This window comes from Bombus affinis, chromosome 9 (genome assembly GCF_024516045.1).
Source record: "Bombus affinis isolate iyBomAffi1 chromosome 9, iyBomAffi1.2, whole genome shotgun sequence".
In the NCBI taxonomy this organism is placed as follows: Eukaryota; Metazoa; Arthropoda; class Insecta; order Hymenoptera; family Apidae; genus Bombus; species Bombus affinis.
In genome coordinates, this window is record NC_066352.1 from 10,104,560 (window position 1) to 10,130,699 (window position 26,140).

Genomic DNA, 26,140 nt, shown 5'->3' on the forward strand with positions numbered 1-26,140 from the left:
ACGCTTTAATGTTTGAATCGTGCTAATACAACATATGTGTATAAGGCGTTTTCTAAATCGCAGATCAGAGTAAAGTGCGAAATGAAACCAGTAAACCGACCGACCAGGATTAGATCCGAAGATAATCAATCGTAATTTCGTCCATTTTGATCTGCCACTTAGAGAATACTTAATACTTTGCTTTTTTGTTCCTAAAGGCATACAGATTAATCACATGCACCTGGAATGATCCCTTTCTCTCAATTGCGCTTGGAATTCTTCGATATACTCTGTTCCATAATTCGTTTTGCCGTTTCATCGTGAACGTAAGTCGCAGAGGGACGTAGAAAACTCATGTCGTACCGATACTCTCCCTATTAGGGAAACGGGCGATTCAACTTCGCATAACAGTCTTTGTAAACGATGCAAGTAACGAACTGGATCGATTTGAATCTGTTCGCAAAGAAATTAATTTTTCGACGGTATAATCCAAATAGTCAAGATGGCACTAGAATGTTTCGTTTCGGTAAAAAACTTGATACATAAAAAAGGAATAGAAAAATCGTACGATTAATAGTGTGTCGCAAAAAATCCGATACTTTCTCGATGTCGGTATAAACGTGTAAAAGCTAAACTGCTGAAATTTACTTAATTCTCCTTTTTCTTTTTTAACCCTTGATTAATTTACCGTTAAGCGTGTAATGCAAAGTTTGTATACGTATGTATAATACGTGTGTTCGTGAGTATATTTATATATCTTTATATATATTCTTTTTTTTTTTATATGTAACGTTTAAATAGGATTCGTTGAATTTGTTGCGATGTCTTCCAAGGAAATCCAATGCGATTCCATTAAAAATCCAAGCGACTTAACTATTCGAAAAAACCATTCTCTATTGAAGAACTTCGATAACTATGTATATAACGTCGAATACGAAGATATATTTAACGATCAACGTAATACATTATCCCACATAGATTATTGTTATTTAATTCGCATTTTCAGTTGACGTGCAATAGTCTCATAGATACTGCTCGCTCGTACAATATTGTAAAGATTCAGAAATGTCCCGAGACGAGAATTCACTTGACATATTCGAGGCCACGATGGCTCAGGTCTTTATAGTTAAAACTATTACGTGCTTTAAAGTGAAAAAGGTTAATTTTTACCGTTTATCGAGGAATAATAATTCTTGAAAGTTACTGCAATATATTTGTTTCTACGACAAGAAGCTGTATTTTTTTTAAATAATGCCCCATTGTATAGATGAACATATTATAGGAAAAAGAAACCGAACATTGCCATTATTTTTGATAAATGTTATTAAACGCAAATTCAAGATTAAAAGTATCAAACAGTACGAATCTAAAAGATAATGCAAGGAATCTATTTCTCTTATTTTTAGATATAGAATATACCAGAATTTGATTTCAGAATAAAATATACCTTGCATCTTACTTTCAAGGATTCAAAGGTTTCCGCTAAAGCAAATTAATATAATAATACGGAAACGAAGTTTATAATAATTTACATGTTTACTGCGACGGAGATGACCAAACTCTCTTTACCGAGAGATCCGGAAACAAACGTTTCTGTTGACTGGCATAGAAACGTAAGTGTAAAAGGTATCTGCGATTGATAGAATGAATTCTACATACTGGCCATACGATTAAAATTACAGAAACATCGTGTTTGTAGTTTCGTCGAAGACTGTGTCCCAAGGAGCCATTTTTAAAGAAAAAGATGTACTCGCCTCTTGCTACTAATAAATATGATTGTTTTATGGGATAACCTTTTCGACGATGCATTCAGTCTTTGATGCCTTATCATTTTTCGTCACAAACGAAACGTGTCAAAACGTAAAGATATACTTCTCTCTTATCTTGTCGACGTAATCGATTGGAAATATTTCAAGTTTCTCTTGTTCCTCTGGTGAGCTTCTCGAAGTGCATATAGTTCACTGTGCGATGATTAGTACCATTCCGGATGTGTTATCCCGTGTCGAATAGAAATTTACGATGAACTGACCACACGGTTCGCGAACGAATTCCTTCGTCGAGCATCGAAAGAAAAGGTAATGTTATTCCAGTGATCGGTCTGTCCAACGATGCGAAAAACTTTATCCGTGATCGATCCTAGCAAGGATTTAGAGCAAGGATGGTCGATCTTCACGATGAAGTTCGCGGACGTTTTCGATTTTTCGGCGATTACTGCCAGCCATGAGACATTTAGTTGTCCCGAACAGGTAGATTGACTTGGAACCACGTAGTCAGGCATCCGGCTCACCTTTGAGCCTAAGACGGGCAAAGTCCTCGAAGATTATGTCATCGTCGCAGTCCGCCTCCCTGAAGCGAAACGGGGAGAATTTCAGAAACTCTAAAATCGAAGAAAACCCTATAATCTCTAGATAAAAAGCTTTCTATATGCAAAACATCTACTAATTTTGCGGCATGGAATAAGTAACGAGTTGACAGTCGCATGTGCGTCAATGATTTCGCCGAAATGGTCTCCGACTGACGAGAATAGCTCCAAATCGTTATTGAAATATTGATCACGTACGTGTCCAATTGAATCAGATTCGTGTCAAGCGGTATCTCGCCACCATCTGCCTTATTCGTCGGACTAGGCCGTGCAGTGGGTGGCGCTGGTTCCTCTTCTTCCGGTTTCGGATGCATCAAAATGAACGGCAGTTCCGCCACTAATTCGCTGTTAACAACATAAATTAAATTCTCCGTTCATTTCCTGACGACTCGGGCTCGCGTTATGAATACGTACATTGATATAAATTGATATTAATTGCGACATCGTTGGATTGGAGAAATATTAAAGATAACGGAAACTATTCTGGATCTTCTGGTTGCCTGTTACGTTTCTCCAAACCAGTTTGTCGTCAAAACGAATTTCTTTCATTTGAACTTACCCTCCAAGAGGTCCAAGGCAGAGCTTTACTTTCACTTTGTACTGCACGATAATTCCAAGGTTTTCACGTTGCGAGGGATCCGCCACACTGCGAAACGGTACGAAGTTCGTCAATCTCTAGTAATCTTTTGGCTGCAGATTTTTATCAAACCGAACACATGCGTAGTTAACGGAGCAGCTTGAATTCACCAAAAAGCGGTAAACATTTAGCTCGAAGGAATATTCTAACGAACAATAGCGCGAGAATATTGTACAGGTAATAGACGGGATAGGAGTAGTCTTAGTATCTTGAAGTCGTAAAGAAAGATTTCAGAACGAGCAAAGTATCATGCAGTTCGAACGTAGTAAGTGCAAAGCGATCATTCAGACAAAAAGAAGCTGGGGGATAGGGTATCGATTTCGTTTTCAAGCATGACTGCTTACACGTCTGGAGTTCGTACGGTTTAATGCGAATAGTGCGGTTGAAGTAAGACTATAACACAGAATTGCATAGAACGATCGAAGTATCGAAAGTTGTTTCAAGATTGCAAAAATCCCAAGCAAACATTCGAAAGCGTTTAGCTTCCACCGCACTCATTCGTTAGTTTTCTTTAAGTATTTTCGCTAATGACAGTGTTCAGGATTTGCAGCAGTGTCGACGAAGCAAAATCGATTCTCTAATGCGTTTCTAGCGTCTTAAGTTGGACATTTCGTCGAATCTACGATTCATGATCGATTCAACCAACCAAGTATATTCACTTCCGGTTGCAACGTACACGAGATCGTGTTGAAAAATACGTACTAATGCTCTAATGAAGCAGCTAAACGCAACGCCTAAATCTCATCCCGCGATCTGTACTAAAAGGTAGCAATCCGCTACATCGCCAATCAGCCAACTCATTTCTCACAGAGGGAAATCATCGAAAACACGATAGAGCACGATAGAACAGGCACGATGCTGTTCACGACTTCTCGCCTGTCGTTCTGTAAAGTGATGGTTGGCCATTATCGCGAATTGCCCACGATTATTTGCATAATTACGTGTAATTATCGTCACGTTGCGTCTTCATTAGCTTATCGAAAATAACAATGCAGATGCAATTATTTGACAGGAAAGCGCAGTTTGCTCTTTCTGCACGATGCACACTGTAATTTCAGGTTGTAAATCGTCGAATTTACGATCTATCTTTTAAATCAAAATTGTAAAGTGCATCGAACGAAGGTAATCTTTTTTTCGAATAAAAGATTAGATTTATACGGAAGCAAGAAACAAAGGAGACATCGAGTGTCGTTGATCGTTGCACTGAAGGCTCGCGTTCAACGAAAGGTATTACATTATTTAAAGGTTGGAAAGTACCTTCTCAAGTACTTGACATTATGGAACAAGTGCTCTTCGTTCAGCGATTTCTTGCTACATCACTTGCTACTTTTAAGGTTTCGTTAAGTCGCAATATCAAAAGTCGAGCGCGAAGTACGTTAGATAGTTTTTAATTTTTCAATGAAGCAAAATATTTTCGAGATGAAATTTTTTTTCCTACGCTTCTGCAATTAAAATTACGCAAAAATTTCTGCTGTCTAGTTTCGAAACTAATGGGAGCCTCGCGCGTGTATTTTGCAACGGAGCGAGAATTTTATTCCGTTTCGTTCAAAGCGAGGAACGCGAGGTATAATTACAACGTTTTTACGAAAAGAAAGTTAGGGGCTCTGCAAAACGATAGTAGATTTTATGTGAAGCGAAGGAGGGTGTAACGCGATCGGATCAATCCGGAATACGAAAGAAAAGCGTACGTTTCGTTTCTGAATATATAACCCGGGAGCGGAAGACGCGCGCGTATATGATGAAAGCGAGTAGGCAACGCATCGCTATTTTCGATCGAGCAAAACATAACGTACAGAATGATTGAAAGTATTGGCGAACCAACACGATGCAAGCTCGATAGGAGGATCGTAAAATCTCGTAAATATAACATGGCAATATTTTGTCCTAATTTGAAAGTTGTTGAGCTTCCAATTATTTTCAATGCACCGATATCGAAAGAAACATAATAAGAGATAGCAGAAAGTCGGAAAGAAAAGGATACTATTTCACCTTTTCTTTTCCAGAACGATAATTCGAAGTCTCGTATTTTATCGCGTATGATTCATCTCGTGAAAGCGCGTAGGTGCTGGAAGTTTGGTCGCTTGTAGAAAATCAAAATATCTGAACAACGAAGAATTGTAAACTATATATGTAAATGGTTCTATCGATTTGAAAATTTGAATCATTCACCAACTTTGTCAGGGATTAATCGCCAATCAGTAATGACAGCTGTAAGACACTGATGGGGCTAACTAACTAACTGCAATGCTTACGGAACGCTGGTTTACAAATAATAAACACGGTTTACATTAGGAACCGGCAAGCTCGAGCCACGAATGCTACACGAGTCTTGTGAAGCGAGCTTCAAAGGGAAAGGTAAAATGAGACAGATAAAACGCAGCCCAGCTGTTCAATTTAAGGTTCTCATCGCGTTTCAAACATAAAAAGACAAAAGGGAAAGGATCCAAGCCTTTTAATGCTTGCCGTTGAAAGCTGAATGATGCGAATGATAGTCCGAGGATAAAACGTAAGTTTCCCATTCTGTGTGTCTTAAATTAAACGAAAAATCTTTATTCCTTCAATAAAATATAAAAATACCGAAACACGTCGGCGCGTATTCATGATTTTGGGCATAGGCAGCTTTGTGAATAGAGAAGTCGTGATTGCACGCGTGATCAGTTCTTCATGATGCTCATAAAGATAGAAAAAGAGAGAGAAAGAGAAATAGAGAGAGAGAGAAAGAGAGAGAAACAGAGGCACGTACAATCAGTACCGATCAAAAGCTTGGGTAGATTGGCATTGTCAAAGGATAGACTTAAATGAAGGAGAATATCCGTTGAAACGAACTAAATATCTTAAGCAGAAATACATAGAACTACGCAATGCTGCTTAAAATGATGAAACGACGTTTAAAACATAATCTTAGAATTACGAAATGAGTGCAGAAAATTTAAGTAGCTTGTCACCCAAACTTTTGAGCAGTCCTGTATATATATACGTATATATTCAGGCATGTGTTGTCCATGGACAAGCAGCGGTTTTCTTACAGGGTGCTGGACGCCAGATTGGTGTCCTCGTCTTTGATCTGGCCATCGAGGGCAAGCCCCCATTTATCTTTGTTGTTGGCGAGAAGCGGTTTCAGAGAGAACACTTTGCTCAGCGTGAAACCTGGCCCCACTAGGCACCCCTCCCTGATAAACATGTAGCAGAAGAGTGAAGGTAAACGTGCCACGAAGCCTAATATATCCGGATCAATCGAAATTCCGGAGTAAAAAATTCGCTGATAACCGTGCGCGAAATTGGTTTCTGCGAGGTACTTTGAGTCTACGCGTTTCTCGTTTGTCTTGCGACGCTTTGTCAAAGAATGCGATACTAACTTGTTTCTCAAACTGCTTGCGAGCAGCATTAGGCGTTGACATTCTCGTTGAAATCGTCGATTCGATCGTACATATCTAGATCGATACACGATTGGTAGTCAGATAAAATTCGACGTGTTGATTTAGGTGTGTAGCTTGAAGAGTACGGAAAGAATTATCATTATTTGATCCGTCCAAATATAATAGATGGCAAATTTCTAAACATTCGATGGGAATAATGTATGAATTACGTTCTTTCCTATTGGTTGATTGGAATCGTGACGTGCAATCAAATAATTGCATTTGATATTTAAATTTGATTACATCGAGCCTGACGTTTGCTCGAGACACACGAACAAGCTGCCTACCAATCCTCTCTCTTTTGGTCGCAGACGTGGCTTTGAAACTGAGCTTTGAAAAATACCGACGAACCCTTACAAAACTTACAACACAGATTCTATTTTTCTTATTCGACAAAAGGCAACGAAACTCGTAAATAATATGAGGACAAGCAGTAGTTCGAAAAGATCGGAAATAGGAGAAGTTCGAACGAAACAGCGACTATGTGCGCGACACGGAGATGTACTTCAATATCGCAAAAGCGACTCTCGGTGACTCTCCAGTGACGTGTAGCATCATCAGAACGATATAGAACTGCTACCCTCGAGCTTCGATATAGCGAAAGATTCTATAATTTGAAAGCTCGGTCACGAGAGGCAAGCGATACTTCAATCTCGACAGAGACAGGGCAACGATAATAAGCTACGTGACACGCGGACTGTAACGATTTTGACTATACTTGCGAATGAATATATTTTTCTGTGTGTATGAAACGCGAAACTTGAGCTTGTGCGTCACACTGCAATACAGACTACATGGATATACAGGGGAGAAAAGAAGAGCAAGAAAGAAAGAAAGAATGGGTATTTCGATCGATCAACGTATTATTTGTGGAAAGACACAGACGTGGAGATAACAGAAAATAAAGTAAAAACGAAAGGTTAGGAAAGGGTTAGAGAGATAGAGAAACGGAGAAAGAGGAACGTGTCCCCTGTACAGCAAAATAGACCACCACCGATGGAATTCCATATTCATAAAGTCTCCAGCAAAAAGGCCACGAAGGAAAATACTGGCATTCCACTTTGAAATAGTATTCCCGTACAATATCGTACTTCGATTTTTAACGATATGATCGTCCGCGAAGACTGCAAACAGGCTTTGACGCAAATTAAATACATTTCGATGCATATATAATTACTTTATTATCGCGTATCTGCTGTTTAAATAATAAAAAGTTAAGGCCTGAAACAGCTGGTTCATTTACTGACAAATTATCTGGAGTATCGATTACCGAGAAAGGTGTAATAATACAGAAATACACCCCCTTTAAAGTTAGAAAGCAACCACGAAAAATATTTAATATTCCAGACTATTTATTACTCTTTTAACCGAAAACACGCGATCCCCGCAATCGATCCCAAACTTTGAAGCAAATCTCAGGCAGGAATTCGCGAAAGTTTTCCAGAATTATTTGGCCCGTTTCCAGTCTTCAGCCGCGAACGTTCGCTTCGGAGGAAAATTGTAGCCGGCCGATGTTTGAACACTCACATTGTACTAGATGCGAGATTGGTGTCCTCGTGCTTAAGTTGGCCGTCTAGAGCAAGACCTCGCTTGTCTTTGTTGTCAGCGAGCGTTGGTTTTAGAGAAAAGACCTTGCTCAGAGTGAATCCTGGCGATACCCCTATACTGCCAGTGCAATCATTTTATTTTCCGTTTCGTCATGTTACAATTCCTTTCGACATTTATCGCGTTTCGCTACGTATAAGTACACACCTATCGTTAATATTAATCGAAACAGTCTTGTGCAGTGCATCTCCCCTTTCTTTTACTTTTACCGAAAGTTGTACCTCCAATTCTGCTATCGATCATTTTCGAAGAAAGACAAACGTCCGAGTCAATTTTTGTAGCTCTATCGTAATTAGTAAGTGAGAAATCTTGTACTTTAAGATTTATTTTACGATGGATACAATTAGACTGGAAATTCGTATTTCTCCGATAAGGGACACGCAGAAACCAGTACAAGGCATCGTCGATACGAACTATCACATGCGATATAAATTCCCATTGAAATTTATCCGAACGCAATGTAATTTATATCTTCCTGCATCTGCGTCGATAGATCTTGAGTAGCTCGTGCCTGGTCACGCCGCAGAATGTGTTACTCGTAAATTTCGCAGTGACTACGACGCGGTGGTATATAGACCAGCTGGTTGCTATTTAAGGACATCGAACAGCTCGAAACATAAAACGTCTTCGAGCAGTCTATCGACGTCAATCGTGACCAAACACGAGACTTAGTTTCGTCTAACGTCAACAGAAATTTGTTCAACTATTGCGATTACGTGGTCTTCGCGGTAACAGGCGCTTCGGTGAATTGTTGTGAAAGCTAGGCAATAAATAGTTTTATTCGAGAATTCAAACTATAATCACCGTAAACATGGGAACGTAAACTCTAATTCTCGCAGCAAAATAAATCTTGAAGTTATGACCAAAATTTCTCCTATGAATGACATAATTGTGTCACCACATAATAACGAGAATGTTTCATCAGTTGGTAAACAATACGACTATCAGTGCAAACGTATTTACAACTTGCGTCTCAACTTTCGTTCGTAACATTGCATATGGATCTATTTGTTGCCATACTTTCACAGCGAGTATGTTTCGCGTTCTGACGCATGTTCATGGAGAAGAATGGCGTGCAATGAATGATACTCACTCGCTCTCTGCCTCGGCGACCGTGCACTTGTACTGCGCGGTGGAAAACAGACAAATGTCCGCGAATTGCCTCACGGACACTTTGATCCTTTTCACCGTCCGGTTGCTGCTGTTTGCTATATGCACGTTCACGGCAATATTCTCACCGTGATGGTATAACTCCTTGTCCAGTGACGCCTCCAAGTGAAGCTTGTTCGGCGACATAACGAACTCTTTGCTCACCTCGACGGAAGGTTGTTCGCCTTGTTTCGACGGCGCGTACATAATCTTCCGTATGGCCAGTCGCACCGAGCTTCTACAACATGATGATTCATTGCTGTCAACCGGCTTGCAAACCGTTAACCCACGCTGCGATACTCTGCGGCTCGAGTCGTACAATAAATAACGAGATTTCGAAAATTCTGTTATACGAGGTGACAAGATTTGTATGGTTATTTACTAGTTTACTATTTTCCTTTGAATCAGTTGAAAGATTAAACGATATTTCGATCAAATTGATATCAAACTGAGAAAGGATCTCGCTTCTTTGTTGTATAAAACTAACTACGATACATCTCTTTAACAATGAATCAATTTCTTTGAAAAGGTACGTATATCTATTTTCATCGTAAGAAAGCAGCCACAGATAATACATTGCGAAACGTATTTACATGATATTCGTGTCTGTTGAAACGTTCCACCGCAAAAGGGATAAAAGAAACGAGCACGTCGACGGTCAGTCCCATGTCGGCTAAAAATCGATTTAGAAGCGAGGGTAGAGAAATCGCGTGGCCGTAAACGTTCTCCTGACGATCGCGATAATCGAGGCTCGTACCGTTTCTGCGGTTTGTCGTCCAGCGTCTCACCTACGAATGCTTTTAATTCGTAGTCGACGCCGCATGGTTTTCCAGTTTCGCAGGGTGCTGGTTGTAGCGTCACTGATGCGGGACAATGGGGCGGAAGTTCGAAGTAAAACGGATATGCGTTGCTTCCTAATTTCTTAATCAGCTTCTCCTGCAACCGTGTCAGCTTTCTCTGCTTGGCACCAGGTACCACCGGATAGATTTGTTCGGCGTCTAAATAGAGGTCTTTGCGAAACGTCAATCCTAGAACGTCTAGATCCTCCCTGCCGTACTTGAACGCGGCTAGAACATGGCCAAAGACCTTGCGATCCTTCACGTAGTCTGGGTCAATCAGCACGACCCCGTCTGTAACGATCGAACAGCGATCGATGAGCACATGCTTAAGTGGCCTTGACGTTCAAGATTAACTGGTCGTTTAAGTAAATCGAATTTTCCAATCTTCGCCGTTAGCAGCCTTTCAAGCTATTTTAACGATGTTTCACTGTCAAATAGCTGCAAATAGCTATACTCGAATAATTGGATCAACGTTAAAGAGATAGAACAATACGCTAAACATACCGATATTTCTCTACTTGAGACAATGTTCCATGTTCGAGGGAGAAAGAACATCGATCGCTTTAGTGACTCAACAGGTAGATGGCTAATGACGGTAATCAGGTACGAAGAAGAAACAATCTAAGTGCTTTGAAACCTTACAGCTCAACAAGGGTCTCTGTGTCTTACCGATAGGATCGACGTGAGTTATGTGATCGACGAAATCTCTTTTCCCAAGGTATACCGCGATCTTTCCGTTGACGCTGGACTTCTTGAAGACACGAGTAGCTTGCCGCTTGCTGGCACTGTCCACAGTGTCCATCGCGCAGGTATCGGGGCTTACGATGGCCCCTAACTCATTTGACTCCTCAGACTCCGAATACTCGGATTCCGAACTATCCCACTGCAAATGAAAAAATCGAACGTTAAGGATAAAAAATCTCAAAAGCATTAGATCATAGGATATCCTGTAGCATCTATTGAGGAGAAATTGCTCCAAGTCGAAATTATAAATTTTACGTTTCTTCGACTCGTAAAAAATTTGACGTGAATTTTTCAAATATGGAGTAGGGCCAAAGTACTATCCTTTAAAATGCTAAAACTAACACTTTTCATGCTTGCCTAACATTTACAATTCAACATCCTCGATCGATTTACGAGTATTATTATTTATCCACCAGTCACGATCTATTTTATAATTTCGAAAGTCGTTCTAACCTTCGTAAACTTGCATCCCAATATCTCTTATCGTTCTCTAGGAACGAGAACTCGGTGCTGGCAAATTTTCAGAAGTATAGCCGTCGTTTTCAAGTCTCGGTGCTCTTGTACGGCACTGACATTCCCCTGTGCTTCAACACGCAACTCGCACGCATTGTGAATCGACAAAGCCAGTGCATACTGTAATGCACGCCAAAAAGGACGTTCGTCATCGTTCTTTGAGAACGGCGCACGTATGCGCGCGTAAAACAGCTCTTTGATCGAGCTATCGTCAAAGAAAACGGCCAGAGATAGAGGAGAAAGAGAAAGGCGAAGAGAGAAGAAGAAAGTTAAAAAAGCAGTTGCTATCAAAAGAGAATATAGATGATGTGTTTTGTTTGTTCTTCTTGACGAAGAACCGGTCAAAATCACGATACCTCCCCGACCAGCGAATCTTCGACGAATTGACGAACTTTTGGCACGACTTTCATTAAAATTTTGATTCTTCTTTCTTGGCAAATCGCTAAGCGATTCGACATGACGTTTCGAATTCGTTGAGACATTATCGATATAGACAATTGGCAACTTTCGAAGTTTCCCGGAGCTCTTGCTGTAGATTTAAGAAGCTTAACGAACTCGTCTAGAATAGTCTAAGGAGGATTTTAAGTCTGAAAAGTCTTGAATGACAGCATTGTCGGTAGCGTTAAAAGACGCGCTAAACAACCGATCGATAATTCGAAAGACATGATCGTGACTGTCAATGACGAGATATTTTGAAGTTTCAAGCTCAAATAACAATGAACTTTGAAAGTATCGCGAGTCGATTCGAAGAAAGATCCGATGAATTGGCATGATAAATCGACGCGATGATAATATTAAACAATGGCGCTTATCGTAATTAATGATTCGTGCGTACATTAGCTCGCAGAACGTGCGAACGTAAAAGTAGGTGTCTTCACCTTTGCCATATTTGGTAGTGCGGTGGTTATTTTCTACGCAGGTGTTTTTACGGTTCTTCTTTTATCCGGCAAGAACTCGCCACGCCAGCGCGATAAACAATAATCTAATCGCGAGAACGCGACTGACTAGTCGTTTTTCAGAATGAACACTCCGTTGAAATCATCGAATAATTCGATTGTCAGCTACTCATATTAGCTGATTTCACGTTCCACGAATTTGCTATCGAATATTTTGATTCTCGTATAACTCACTAACATGACTTGCGTTCGCGCAATAGCGATCGGCCGCTTTATTTTCTAAAGCACCACTGTTCACTGTTCGCGGGTTTGATAGTAAACGGAGAAATGGATCAAGCACCAAGATCGCTAGAATAGTAGCTTTTCAGTAACGAGCCCTGCAATCCTGGTGAGCGTCGAGCACAGACTAGACGGGCCTTGACAAATGGATGTCAATTTCAATCGACGCTCGTGTAATTCTTAACGCGATCTAAAGAACGATCTGTGCTCGTTGGTGCATATAGAGAATAGAGTCCGTGACTGTTACGATCCACGTAAGGATGCTGTCGTAAGTCGCAACGATGAATATTCGCTTTTCCAGGAAACAGAAATCGTTATTCCGACGCTGTTTGGTATTTCATTACCATTCCAGCTCTTTCGTACGTCGTAACGTGGGAAGTTTAATAACGGAATAATATTCGAAGGATATATAGTAATATGATGGTATTCGTGATCTCAGTTCTTTGGCGAACCGTTAGACGTATAAAATACAAACAGAATAGAAATATTACGTAGATCGGGAATGAAAATGAATTAATACGGGAATCAAGAATTTGCGACGAACGTGGTACATGCGTTTCAGCTTTCCAGCCACTCGACGGAAGATTATTACGGTACAATCGCATGATAAATTTAAGACTAGGTAGGATTAAACGACCGTTGATTCAAACACATTCTATAGCACGTGACCGATGTAAAGGACTGACCGTATACACGTTACGTGTTTCTGACGCAACAGACGTCAGAAAATGGAACGTAGCTGTTTAACATCGATAACCAAACCTTCAGAATTGTGCTTTTCATCTGACGACGTCCTGACGCCTAGACCCAATCGCGTTTCGAACGATAGAATAATTTCATTTGCGTTATTCATCGTATACTCGCCTTACTGATACGAGACAATTCAATTGTTTTAGTTTTAGAAAAATCGTTACCTATTGGAGGATCATGCATCAAAAGCTTGTAAATTATAGGAAAATTCAAGTGAAACGTTAAGATTTCGTGAAATCTCGGTAAAGGTGACAGGGAGGAGAATCTCTTCTTCTTTAAGGTCGCTGCACAATTCAATAGACGAGCAACTGGAGCTCGCGACAGAAACGAGATTAGTGCCGAGCGGAAAAACGTGAACGTCGCTGGCGCTGGAAAACCAACAAAACCGATAAGCCATCAGTTTCACTCGATTACCAATCGAGGCAAAATCAATTTCACCGTGGTTCAACGTTCCATTTCCATTCTGAAAAAAATATTTTGCTTTGAAAGCCTTTGAAACGTTTGGACCCTCCACGAACGGACAGATTTTTGAAGTATTTCCCGAAAAGGGAGAACGGTGTCTTTTTAATCGATATAAAATCGATAGAGGTTACTGTCGAACAGAAACAAAAGAGAATTCGTGAACTGGTCTTCACGCGAGCGACAAAATGAATTTTCTATTCTTAATCGCGATTTCTACGCGAGATGTACTTGGACTAGAACTTAAAAATAGTTCGTTGCTTTCAAACATAAATCAAACTGAAAAGCAAGTTGTAAATTTAACGGTAGAACGTACAGACGCTGTACGCGTACATATTTATATTTTTCGGAACGCATTAGAACCGTAATGGAACCTTTTTCCGATTTGCGATACACGTCCGTCTACAATTTTGGTACGTCACTTAACTGTAACCAATTTCGCATGTTATAATCACGTAATTGCGTTGGCTCAATCCGCATAAATGATGGAAATCCAGCGGGCCAAGTGTCATTTTCGAATGACACGCTGGTACGAGTTCATACTAATTACGTCACGAGCATAAATTCATCACACCTGAAGCGAACTTGTAAACGTGACCGAGCCACCGAAGCAATCAACTTGAGCACGCTTCACGTGGGAACGCTCGAAACATATTTCTATCAGCATCTTATTCTACGATCCTTGAAACGAAATCATTCGCGAAAGTGTGATCGAATTCGCGACTATCGTTCGAATAATTTCTGTAATCTCTTCCTTATCTCCATTCTTCGCTGTGATTTTAAAAGGTTTGCAGAATTATCAGAGGCGAGATTTTTTCAGGACAAAAGTTGTCCGAACTTCTAGAATTTAATTATACCGCGCCGAGTTACATTAAATCGCTGTCTCCTTTGTTCTGTTTGATATAACAAATTCTGTTGGCAGATGCGACACAATTAGCTGCGAGTTATTTATCGAAGCGTAACGTGGACGAATTGAAAAGATACGAGCGTATCGCGCGCGCTTTGGAAAATAGAACAGGAAAATTACGCGTTAACATCGCAATTTTTCGTCTAAAAGCTTTTCCTTCGCTTTGACGCCGCAAATTTGCATCACGATCACGATGATACTGTGTGCACGTGCACCGAACGAGGGCGCAAAGAGGTAATAGACGTCCCGGCATACTAAATTGCAGAATTTATTAGTTATTATGAGGAACATGCATGCGTATTTGCATGTACCTATGCGACGATACACAAAGGGCGGGACGTGGTCGTTTAAATTGCGTGGCAAGCGCAGCAACTTGCTAAGCGTTACGGAGCAGACTAGATAACTTTATTAAAGCTTCGACGAACAAGTTTACAAATTCCATGGCTAGTTAAATCGAAAATTACCTAATTGTATTTCTAACAGCGAAAAAGATTCACTAAGAACTATGATATTTATACATTTCCATGAAGAATAAATACATTTCGACCAAAACGACCACGATATTTGGCATTCGTAGCTCTTAGATATTTATCATTTGTGGTCATATATACCGTTTTATTTTCACGTTCGTTTATCTCGTTGAGCGAGAAATTTGAAATTGTCAGGGAGGGCGTCTGAGCATTGGATCGATACTGCGCCGACTGATCTGCAGTAATTAAATATCTAAAGGCCATGTAAACGCATCTAACCAAACAGCTTTAGCCTATACCAAACTTTATTATTTCCGCGTATTTTAATCAATTTTCATACTATCAATATTTGAACGCGCAATTTCCGTGCAACGTACCGTGTAAACACAACTGTTATTTGTGTCGATGATGAATCGAGCATAAAAAGAGAGAGAGAGAGAAAAAAAAAGAAAAAGAAGAATGAGTGTTTTTATGGATCCTCAAAATCATAAACGATTTATTCAGCCGCGTTTCCAATCTTCGCGGGTCAAGGTAAACGAGCATGTTATTAATTATAAACGCAACTTTTTATAGGTTGCTTGAACTTCAGCTAACTGCCTATACGTATCTACCTATACTCGAGAATGACACTGTTTGGCTTCTTCCAGCATACAAACGATTTATTACGTTGTAACGTGAGGCAATAACGCAAGTATTATATTATCTGTTTCATTCAATAATACGTATCAATTCGATCGATCATTAGAAACGATTATGTTTCTAAAAATATTTAGCAATGTACTACGAAACAATCTTGAAAATAATTAAGGAAGGTTAATGCATCGCATCGTTTCAACGTCAATGCTTATTCATTCATAAGATTCAGCTGCTCGTTTCTTAAGACACACATTTAAATTCCTTATTTATTACGATTGGTGTTGCGAAAAAATTATAAATTGTTGCATAATACTTTGTTTCTTAACATCTTGTTATTCTCACCTCGTTTAATCTTACACGCCATCCTACGCTGGTTACTGTTATTTATACTATTTATCTGCTCGGTAATTTGTCATCTGCCGTGCTTAAATTAATCGTTAGAAACCGATAACGTGAGATAACGCACTGATACTAACGAAAACTAACTTTTGGAACTGGTTGGTTTTATACGATCCAGACGATACCTATGTATATTTTTCATCCATTAGATTTTCACATTCTCACGAATGAAACGAGTACACATTTCTAGGGATTTTATTAAAGGAAATATAAAAGTAACTGAATTCTAATCTGAATTCTCTTTTTAATCGTTTTGAATATCCTCGCGTGATATCAACTTATCGCTGCTTCCACCAACGCAACAACTCTCGTTGTCAATTCTCAACAATACGCCCCAATTGCTGCGACGAATTCCACAGAACTTTTCCGTGTTCTAAAGGTTAGAAATGCACAATTTACACGAGAGAAACGCAGTGCATCGTTGCACTTTGGTGATCAGGTCAACAGGTCACTGTTCACAGCAAAATAATTTTCATACAGTGGTTTTAATTCTTCGTCATCCCTTTTTCTATTGCTTTATGTCAGCTCGAGACTCGCAGAAAACCAGATAGAAACTTTCTTTATTGGAAATTTGTTTGCACACGCCTGATAACCAGCATAAGTTACTTGACGGTGTGCAAGGTTGCAAGCTATCACTGGATCGATTGGACGACTAAGGTCAGCAACTTTTATTGGACGTTTAGGGTGTGTAACGTTAGGCTAGATTGAGAAGAAGATGCTTGTGAATTTTTTCCTGATACCATGTATCTTTTATTAAATGGCATGCTCGTGTTTCGAAGTTTTTGCAATTCAATTCGTAGAATAATATAGGGCTAAGTATCGCAAGAAAATCATCATGAATGAATATTTAGATATAATGGTACCCGTGAAAAAGCATCCAGTGCGCAAATTCGCTTTCACGGATACGTGCGATCATTGCAAAACCGATCAAGGACCTCTGGCTGTGCGAACCGACCGGCCTTGAATTAGTAGGTATTCGATGACTGAAGAATGTATCAGACCTGTGCACGCGTATCCGGATTACTCGTGATCGTGACACAGAAATTCGCCTTCGAACGATCGCTGAATCGCATAGCCGTTCGTGCGAATGTCGTTCTCACGGATATCGAAAGTGACCAATACCTTTCTCCGTTCGATTCAGAAAGATAAAGAAAGAAACGTTTCTTGAGCAGCATTCGCGATTTATACTTTTCACGCGTCGCTTTTCACCGTGACGCAGAAAGAAGTATGCTCGTTATACCGACATCGGGAATGCTTCCAGGAATCTTAACAGCAGTTTTGAACGTTAAACACGCCGCGACTGGAATACCGGTTCGTTATGCATGGTTATTTTCGGTCGTCTATTAAAATTTCCACCCGCCATCATGTTCGCGTGGAGAACACCGTGCAGTTAGCTTGTTTTTCCTTGAGAAACTTTTATAATTTCCAACGTAATGGTAGTATTCACTCGGTAAAGGCACCAGACTCACGTGACTAGGTTCAATTAATTTTCTCGGACGACGTCGTTGCTTAATCTTCGCAAAACTAATTGTACTGTTTTTTTTTATTTACATTTACCAAAATATAATCGACTATTATAGTCGATTATTCTTTTTAATAAGGTACGCTCATTGTTAAGTCTTTACGAGCGATTTCATAGAATCCTGAGAATCTGAGAATTCGATATTTTAATTATAGTCATACGAAGTACTCTTCAATCTTGATTCAAATATTATTGAACGAGGAACTTTTATGTGCAGCGGATGTATCAATCGTTGTCGTTACTTTCTGCTTTGATTTAGGAATTCGTTCTATCAGGTAAGCTTTAACTTCATTGAAATTCGAGACTTATTCCAAGGATTTACTACGGTTCTGATATATAGTTGAACTTCTTGTTAGTGCGTATATCGATACAATACCATGCATCCTAAAGTTTGTAATAGATCTCTATGTTAAGATTCTTGTCACGATATGGGAAAGGTGACGTTTTCTGGTAACTATGCTAGACAGTTTGTCTGAACGTGTTACCTCACGTCGGACTTAAGCCGTCGTAAGTAAGTCTGTCTAACATCGAATATTTACGCGGAACAGAGACAAACTTTTTCTATCATCGAATTCGTCGACCAGTCTCTCTTAAAAATTTCAACGTCGGCAATTTCGATCTGGTAGCGGTATTTCGCGCAGAAGCAGCAACGTTGCTGGCGTGAAAAAGAAACTGGGTTAATTGATTCGAGCTCGTGGCTGTCTGGAAGAGAGAAACAGCAAATTCCGCGATCGAAAGTCGCGACCTGGTCCTTCCTGCAACAGGGTTTACGCCAACGATTCGTGGAGGAATCACGTTTCACCGGAACGTATGAAAAATCACAACATTTAACAAATAATTTCCCTGCGCTTGCTGCGACCGACACACCGATGAATTTTACATTGCAAATCAGCACACAAGTCACGAATGGTTTTTCCCATCTTACACCGCTGGAAAAACTCGAGCGAATAAAAATGCAACACGTCACGTTGCAGGTGTTATCTTACTGACACATCCTTCTTCATCTTAACGCTTCGTTAAATTTCATTGAGCTTGTTCGTTGTTTTCAATTGAAAACGAAAGAAGAGTCACCTCGTCTGTAATTTTTGTACATTTTCATTTTAATTTTTGTTATCGCCAATATGTTTTTCTTGGGTAGATCAGTAACGATTTTTGCTGCATTTTCCTTCGTCATAAAATTTTCGTACATTTAAGGAGCGTAACAGATTGCTTTTTATCGCTACATGTCACATCAGAAGAGCAACAGCCGACAGGTATGGTGTTTCACATTTTTGCCAGATTTCAGATGAAGTTTTCGCGCGGTTGCCTCAGCTACACTCGGTTGCGTACCGTTCATCATCCTCTGTCAGCCTACCACCTGTTTCCGCGCCCGGCGTGCTTTATTCAAGGAGTCAGTAGACCGAAAGGCGATCGTCAATCTGACCGGAAGGTTCGTCAGTACCGGATGGGGCTCGTGAAAGGCAGTGCAATTAATTAAGATGGAATTATGCTGCCAGCTCGTTCACGCCTGAAGGAATAGAAAAACACGAGGGAGCGCTCAAAACCTACGATCGTTTCACCTCTTATTTTGTCGGTTCACAAAACTTTCATTTTTCTTTCTTTCTCGTATCAAAAAATTATATATCTTTTCATGAAATGCTCAATAACCACATGTAAAACGTAAGAAACTTTCAATTCAACTTTTGGCGTGGTTTAAAGAGACGTATAGAAACGAGGTTATAAGTGAGACAGAAAGTCTCAAGATTCAAAAAGATTCAATAAGCTTCCCTTCTTTACTGAAAGAAGTTCGCTTGTCCTCAACTTATTTCCTTCAAAGAGAAAGTTTGCCCGTTTATCCCTCCTTTAATGTTTTTATCTCTTAGCAGTGTATTATCTCTATAGAAGTTTAATTACGAAGGGATGAAACGGAACGTTTGCTTGCTCACCTTTTCTCATAGAAGTCCCGAAACTAGCCCTTAAATTCTCGTTCCACGAATTCGAACCAGGGTAATGAAAAAGAGTTATCGTAAAACGAAATGATAGTAGGATCACTTCTTTCCTTCGGAATTCACAGCCGTATGGGGAGTCACCCTTAGCCGTTTGCCTCGAATCACGTGGCCCGTTTCCCTTGGATTTTTCATTAAAACTTTACGACGTCAAGCGAAGAACAACGTAATATTTGAGGAATATTGCTCGTAACTTTGGACTTTTCGTTCTATCCTTCAGGTATTTTACAAATTACATCAACGAGATAAATTAAAATTTGTCACAAATCACTTTTACTTTATCCGCGTTTATTATAAGTCTATAGTACATGGCTTGTACAATGATATCGAAGAAGTAAAATCTCTGAAAGGACTATGCAAACGTTCCGGAAATTAATGGCGGGGCTGGTTCCGTGAAACGGATATGCAAATAGATTCAATTAATAACGATAAATGGCGAACTCTCTTTCCAGCTGTGACTTCACACGTTTTGCGTTTATGTAGGTACGTGAATCTTTTTAATGAATTTCTGCGGATAGACGCGTGGCAATGCAAATAATGAAGCGGAACGCGAAAGAATCGAAAAGATATTACACTGCAGCTCGATAGCCCTTTCAATTAGGAAAATAGAATGGCAATACGTTCAATGAGGTGTCGTGCTATTGCATAGATTATCTTTGCATCAGAACTAGCATTACAATCCTAAAGGAAAAGATAGTTATTTCTATAAATACCATGTTACGATACTCGTTATTAAATGATGATTTAACAACGCCGATAAATTCCACAAAATACCTAATCAGATTTTCGTCGTATTTCGCGTGATTTTTATTCGTATATTTGCCATAAAAATCATATAAAGTAGTTAGAAAATAGAAAATCAATAAACAATTTGTCATTCTCGATCTATGGACCGAATTATAAGAAATCTTTTAGCGTGAATAAATGTCGAGTGGATCTCAGGACGACGGAACAACCCTAGGAAAGTCGATCAATTTCTCAATGCGAAATTCGCGCTGAATAAGCAGTCCGTAGTTCGCGATCGTGATCAGTCTCAGCGAAATAGATAACCATAGATATCGTGGAACTTTGCACAACCAATGAATAAATTTTATTTCGAGTTAAACATCTTCGAATCGTAGCACGATAACAGAACGCCTAGTTTTATTTGCCGTAGATTACGATGTTCCGTGGTATTTCGCGCGCACGCGTGTTTCTACACGATCATCATCATCTTCCAGGCAGAACAAACATTAGCTAGAATAGTTATGTGCGAATTTAATCCGACCATACGTTGATGATCACACTGTTCGATAAGACGAATTAATTAATTTGAATGTTGAACGAACTAATCTTAAAGAAAAGTGTCTTGTAATTAGGATATTGTTCATCTCATTTATGTTATCTTTTTCTGTTTTTATCGCCGAATATCGTAATATATCGAGTACGTGATTAAGTACTCGAGATTGTTTCAGATATTGATCGGTATGGGCTAACTGATGAAGCTGTCTGTAAAGCGGAACTCTTCTAGAAAGCATCTACCCCTTGGTGTAACTAAACACGCTTTATAAGAAGTTTTATTTCACAGACTGTAATTTCGCCATTGGTATCAGCAACTTCAAATGTCGCTCCCAGTCTCTCACTTCCTTTTACCATTAATTTTCGTCATAGATCGTCAAGCGTTGAAAACTTTTTCCGTCGAACCAACGTTTCGGAATTGAAATACATCAACGAAATAATATCTCTGTTGCTCTTTACTAAATACATTTCTTGCTACGTCTCTACCATCTGTATGAGTGATCGATGATGAACTGAGGAAATCGCGATCGTACAATAGGATCGAAAGTCCATTGTATGCGTAATCGTCGACCCGTGCATCCTTCGAGATGCACGCCGATTTCCAGATACTGTTTCACTGGCACGAGAATGTCGATCTGCATCGTGAAGCGTATGATTCATGTTGATTGATTGGTATTTCAGAAATGTCGGCCACTCGGAATAAAAAGCAGCTGTCTGTTAATCAGGCTTGATCGTCTTTAAAATGAAAACTTTATCTCGTTTGCGGATATCGTAAATTCATTCCGACGCGAAGATTGCGACGATTGATTCAGAAATAGGATGTTGATTCGTCGGAAAGTCCGGATTACCAGCTCCGTCTTTCTTTATCTTATTCGCGGAATCGGAATTTTCTTATCAAAACGTGACGTTAGCGAACTTTGAACCTTGAAATTTTCTACAGAATTTTAAGCATAGTTACGACACTATAAATCTAATTTATCATAGTTTACGTAATGCTTAATGCGCTTCATTGATCACGCTAATCGAAGGAGACTCGAATTATTATTTTGATCAGTCACAGTGCATTTTAAGACATGCTTCATTACCGCTGTAATTACAGATCTGTTCACGATGTTCTTGCGTTATATCACGGTACAAAGCTGAGTTTGTTATCTGTTCCATTTACTTAATCGATACATTACGTATCGCGATATATTTGTTTCTAAAACAAACAGAGGATCGACTGACCATAAGACGATATTATATCACGCATACTGCGTAAAACTTAGGAATATTTTGCAAGGTTTTCTACGAATACTGGACAAACATTAGAGGATATTGAGAAACTACAATTCAGGAATTACCGTTACATGCGTTAAAATGCAAATTTTCCGCGCGATGTTTAGAATGTTTCGATCGTAAATCAGAAGAAAATACCTCTCTGCTGTTTCGTAAAACGAAAAAACATCTGCGTATAGATGAAATATCGATGCTTTATCTGTTTTTTTTTTTTAAATTGATACTCTTATCTTGTCGATATCGTCGTTTTATATGTTTCTTTAACATCCTGTAATATGTCAGCGAGTTAATTGCGCGTTTTAAGCTCTCGAAAAATCCACGCTGTCGTTCAATCTTCGTAATAAAACAATCCTACAGAAATAAATTGGGATATTGCTATACTAAAATAGATGATCTCGTTTCCATTGAACCTACCGATGGCATTTTCTGCGCAACTAGGCAAAAATTGGAGTTTCCACGCCTTGAAACCAGATTTCATCCGGCTCTATTCGTGGAAAGGACGAAGAGCTCATCTGTGCCGCTATTCACACGCACGGAATTTCAGTGGAAATCAGTTTATAGAACGACGACGCTGTTAGCGAAATTACTCTAGTCATCGACAGAGAAGCTTCACTTTCGACGCATTAAACATCACACAGTTTTCCTTACGTTTTGATGCTTTAATGCTATAAAAAAAAAAATAGAACTTTCTGTCAATTTCAAATGCAACGTAGGTATTAAATCTGATCGATAGCGTATTTTTCATTCGTAAACACATATTGTTTATTTGCCTGTGAATCTTGCAGTTGGCATGCACTTAGAATATCAACGATGCGGTCGCGGCATGGAGCTTTCGAAATGGAGAATAAAGAGAGGAACAGTCAGGCCTCTTATAACCTTCGGTCTGTTCGTTCTTTAGAGTTTCCCGTAGATAGGATCTAATTAACCCATCCACGACACGAAACCACTCTTGCAGAACTAACCAGAATCACATTTTCGCTAATTAATTAGACCATCGATCGCTTAGTTTCATGCGGGTATCCTAAACTGGTCGTCGAAATTTCATGTACGCGATAAAAAGGATTTTTAGATTCGTCGCTTCACCAGTTCTACATGAGAGCGTTCGATTCGAAACCCCATTGCCTGGCCATTGTAAATCGTTGGGCGTATGCGTTTCACTCTGGCGGAAGTCCACGAATGCAAACCCATTGTTCCCGATAGCAATCGCGCATCGATCACAACGGACGATCCGCGATACTTTTGCGTGAATCGAATTGCGGAGGCGAGTCTCTGTACAGTGGCGAAATTGGCGGGAATGCGACGGCTGAAAATCGAGAACGGAATCCTTGGAATTTCGACGAGAGAAAAGACCGTCTGTGGCGTTGCTTCCCTTTGTTATAAGGAACGAGAAACTATGTGGCTGGAAACCTTCTGCCGAGACACGGTTGCAACCAGGAATTCAACAGAGAAGCAAAATTCATCGAGTATTATGGAAACAATTGAACGTTCGTCAGATATCTTTCGATTCTGTATCTGCCTTACAAAGTTCCATTAAAATTGGCGCGCAACAACTCGCGTTTATCCGACTCCTCAGGGGTTTAAGCTTTCCTCGTGGATACATTTGCAATTTACCGATTTATAATCAACGCGAATAAATTACACGCGGACAGATTACTTATATTAGGTGGGTGAAAAGTAACGTCTGTCTGTAAATTGTACGAAACTATGGAAATATTAATTTACGATTCGATTGCACCGGTAGAATGGAAACCGTCATTGTTTCTCCGTGACGATTATTAATAATCGATGATCATAAATAACTGCAGTTTCACCGGCAATATGGTGGAAAATATATTGTCGCGACCGATAACGTTCGAAAAATTAAATCCGCGTGATTAAACTCGAAATTTATTTATAGAAAAGATATTAAAATACGAATCCAATACGGCAGCAAAAGGAAAGGAAATATTTTATCTCAAACCTCCGGTTGTATCAGCTTTATGACACAGATTGCATGATCAATGATAAAGTATCTATCTTTATACGTAGTAATGTAGAAATTTATGCAGTGCTATTACTTTGCACACATCTATGATAACAAAATTTTACGTTACATCTCCTTTTCCGTTTACAATTTTTAATCGAGTCACCACATTTATTTATGTTTCCGTATACAGTGGATTAGGAGATTTGGAATGTTGCTGCAAGCCGCTGGCGTCGATCGAGTAGGGCAATTTGCGTTATCGTGAGCTTCCCCTACGCCAGAGAACTCAATCAACGGAAACAGTGGTTATCGAGAAACACATTGATCAAACGGCGAAAAATCGCCGATTTTCATCGATCGATAATTCGAAAATGACAGGAAGGTATAAGAAACAACTATACTTAGCGTTTTAACAGAATTTAAGTTAATGTGATCGAAGTTCGTGTGCTTACTTTCAAAATATAAAGAGATACATTTGTTAAAAGAATAAAACAGAAACCTTAGTTTTACCGACGATAGTTTTTAATGACACTGGCAGAGCTGTCGAAATGTCGGCGGAACCGGAAACGTGTCGCGTGTAGAAGCGCATTTAATTTGACCGGGACGCCGCGAAATTAGTATGCAATGCGGTATGCCGCGACGTTGTCCGCGTTCGACCGGCTCAAATTAAAAGAACGAGCGATAGCAGACTGAGAAAAGCCGCACAAGACGTACAGGCTCCCACGGTGCTCGGCCATTTTCCCATAAATTCGGTGCAACCGGTTCCGAAAACGTAAAGGTGCTTACGACGAGTGAATGAGATTCAGTATGCCTGCGGCCGTTCACCTCATGCGTGATTTGGGGGAAAGCTTTATCTTTTATTCGTACGCATCCTACCAAATCAACCAACGTTTTTTTCATATATCGTTTCGTATCTTTCCTTTCCTCGATCGTTTCTTTTCCCTTTTTTCTGTACTCCTTTTTTGTAACGTTGGACACTCCATCAAGAGCAACGCGTTTCCATAATAGGTATCAAGAAGATTCCCACGAGATATAGCCATAGAGTATCTACTAAAAACGGATCGATGGAAAACTGCATTTATTCTAACCCGCGAGAGGGGATTTAAGTGATCCGCAACATTGCCGGTTAAATCTTATTCGGCTGATTTGTCCTGAAATATTGACGCAACGTCACGCGTGTATCTAGATGTTTGTCGGCCTCGTTTACCAACGGTTTTTTTATTCCTCGCTAGAGCACACGCACGCAACTCGCACAGCACGTGGATCACGAATTACTTTTCGTAATCATAGAATTTCAATCGAACTTATACTTTTTAATATTCTCTGCGGTTATTCTACGCTGCGTGTTCCGATTTGGAACATCGCGTATGTTTCATGTTAGTATATTTGATAAAGGTGTATATTTGAGAGGTTATTTTCAACTATAACTTAACCTCTGCTTTGGAATTGGAACTAAATCGAATTTTCGATCTTCACACGCTAGTCTAACTCATCGATACTCTTCATTGGTGAATAATATGCTAACAACGGTCAAATACGGGTTTTTAAGACAATGGGAAATGTGTGCCGCGTTTAAGTAATTGTTTACAGCGTCGATGGAAGAGGGAGATTCGATTTTTCATTGTAACTCACCGCTTATATTCTCAGAATTCTAGCGCGACATTCCATCGAATTGACGCGTGACTGAGGAATCACCGTAACTCGATTTTTCCACGAAAAATACCGTGTTTTTCGAAAAATTGTTAGTTATCTTACGTATATATTACCTTCCGGTTAAGTGCTCGCTAATATAACCAAGGAAAATGTTATTATACGATCAAAGTTAAGATGATCTTACCTAAATGTTTCTTCTGGCGTCGTGGCCCACACCCTGTTCAAGACAAGATCAAACTGTCACTCTTAACGCCTATAATTGAACACAGCTAATCAGCACGATACACTGCTTCACGACACCTATGCGTTACGCTCTTATTTATTTCGTAAACGCGAAATACTGAAAGAGGCGAATCGTCAGAAACGTTCTCTGACCGTGATTACTGCACGAATGCTTCGAGTACGTCATGCCCTGAGAAGC

At 39.7% G+C, this 26,140-nt stretch overlaps 2 protein-coding genes across 9 annotated transcripts in view; one reads left to right on the top strand and one right to left on the bottom strand.

Annotated features, from left to right (window-relative positions):
- The window catches only part of LOC126920113 (protein FAM8A1), a 34,667-nt gene that overhangs the window by 5,901 nt on the left and 2,626 nt on the right, over window positions 1-26,140 (top strand). Inside the window, exon 1 of one of the 2 annotated variants that reach the window (XM_050730073.1) lies at window positions 24,423-24,448. The exons of the other annotated variant lie outside the window; for it this stretch is intronic. Within the exon in view, the coding sequence (XP_050586030.1) occupies window positions 24,438-24,448 (11 nt within the window). The 5' untranslated portion in view covers window positions 24,423-24,437. Of the gene's footprint in view, window positions 1-24,422; window positions 24,449-26,140 lie in introns of those variants that run through there. 2 annotated transcript variants of the gene reach the window in all.
- Window positions 1,285-26,118, bottom strand: LOC126920108 (beta-arrestin-1-like). Of its 7 annotated transcripts, XM_050730053.1 has the most exons (10): window positions 12,123-13,299; window positions 11,185-11,364; window positions 10,657-10,870; window positions 9,906-10,278; window positions 9,093-9,386; window positions 7,922-8,059; window positions 6,005-6,148; window positions 2,901-2,987; window positions 2,540-2,686; window positions 1,285-2,325 (listed from the first exon to the last, which is right to left on the bottom strand). In XM_050730053.1, the coding sequence occupies exons 3-10, from the start codon at window positions 10,787-10,789 to the stop codon at window positions 2,250-2,252; spliced, it is 1,392 nt and encodes a 463-aa protein (XP_050586010.1). In that variant the 5' UTR covers window positions 10,790-10,870; window positions 11,185-11,364; window positions 12,123-13,299; the 3' UTR covers window positions 1,285-2,249. The 7 variants fall into 7 exon arrangements, with proteins under 7 accessions (XP_050586010.1, XP_050586009.1, XP_050586008.1 ...); XM_050730052.1 differs by lacking the exons at window positions 11,185-11,364; window positions 12,123-13,299 and adding an exon at window positions 25,904-26,118; XM_050730051.1 differs by lacking the exon at window positions 11,185-11,364 and having other exon boundaries at window positions 1,285-2,356; window positions 12,123-13,538.

What these genes read in the sequence shown, in the direction of transcription:
- LOC126920108 (XM_050730050.1), bottom strand. An exon ending in AATCTCGCATCTAGTACAAT is followed by an intron (nt 6,149 to 7,921) that starts GTGAGTGTTCAA and finishes CATGTTTATCAG; the next exon opens with GGAGGGGTGCCTAGTGGGGC. An exon ending in TGCCTTGGACCTCTTGGAGG is followed by an intron (nt 2,687 to 2,900) that starts GTAAGTTCAAAT and finishes TGTTGTTAACAG; the next exon opens with CGAATTAGTGGCGGAACTGC.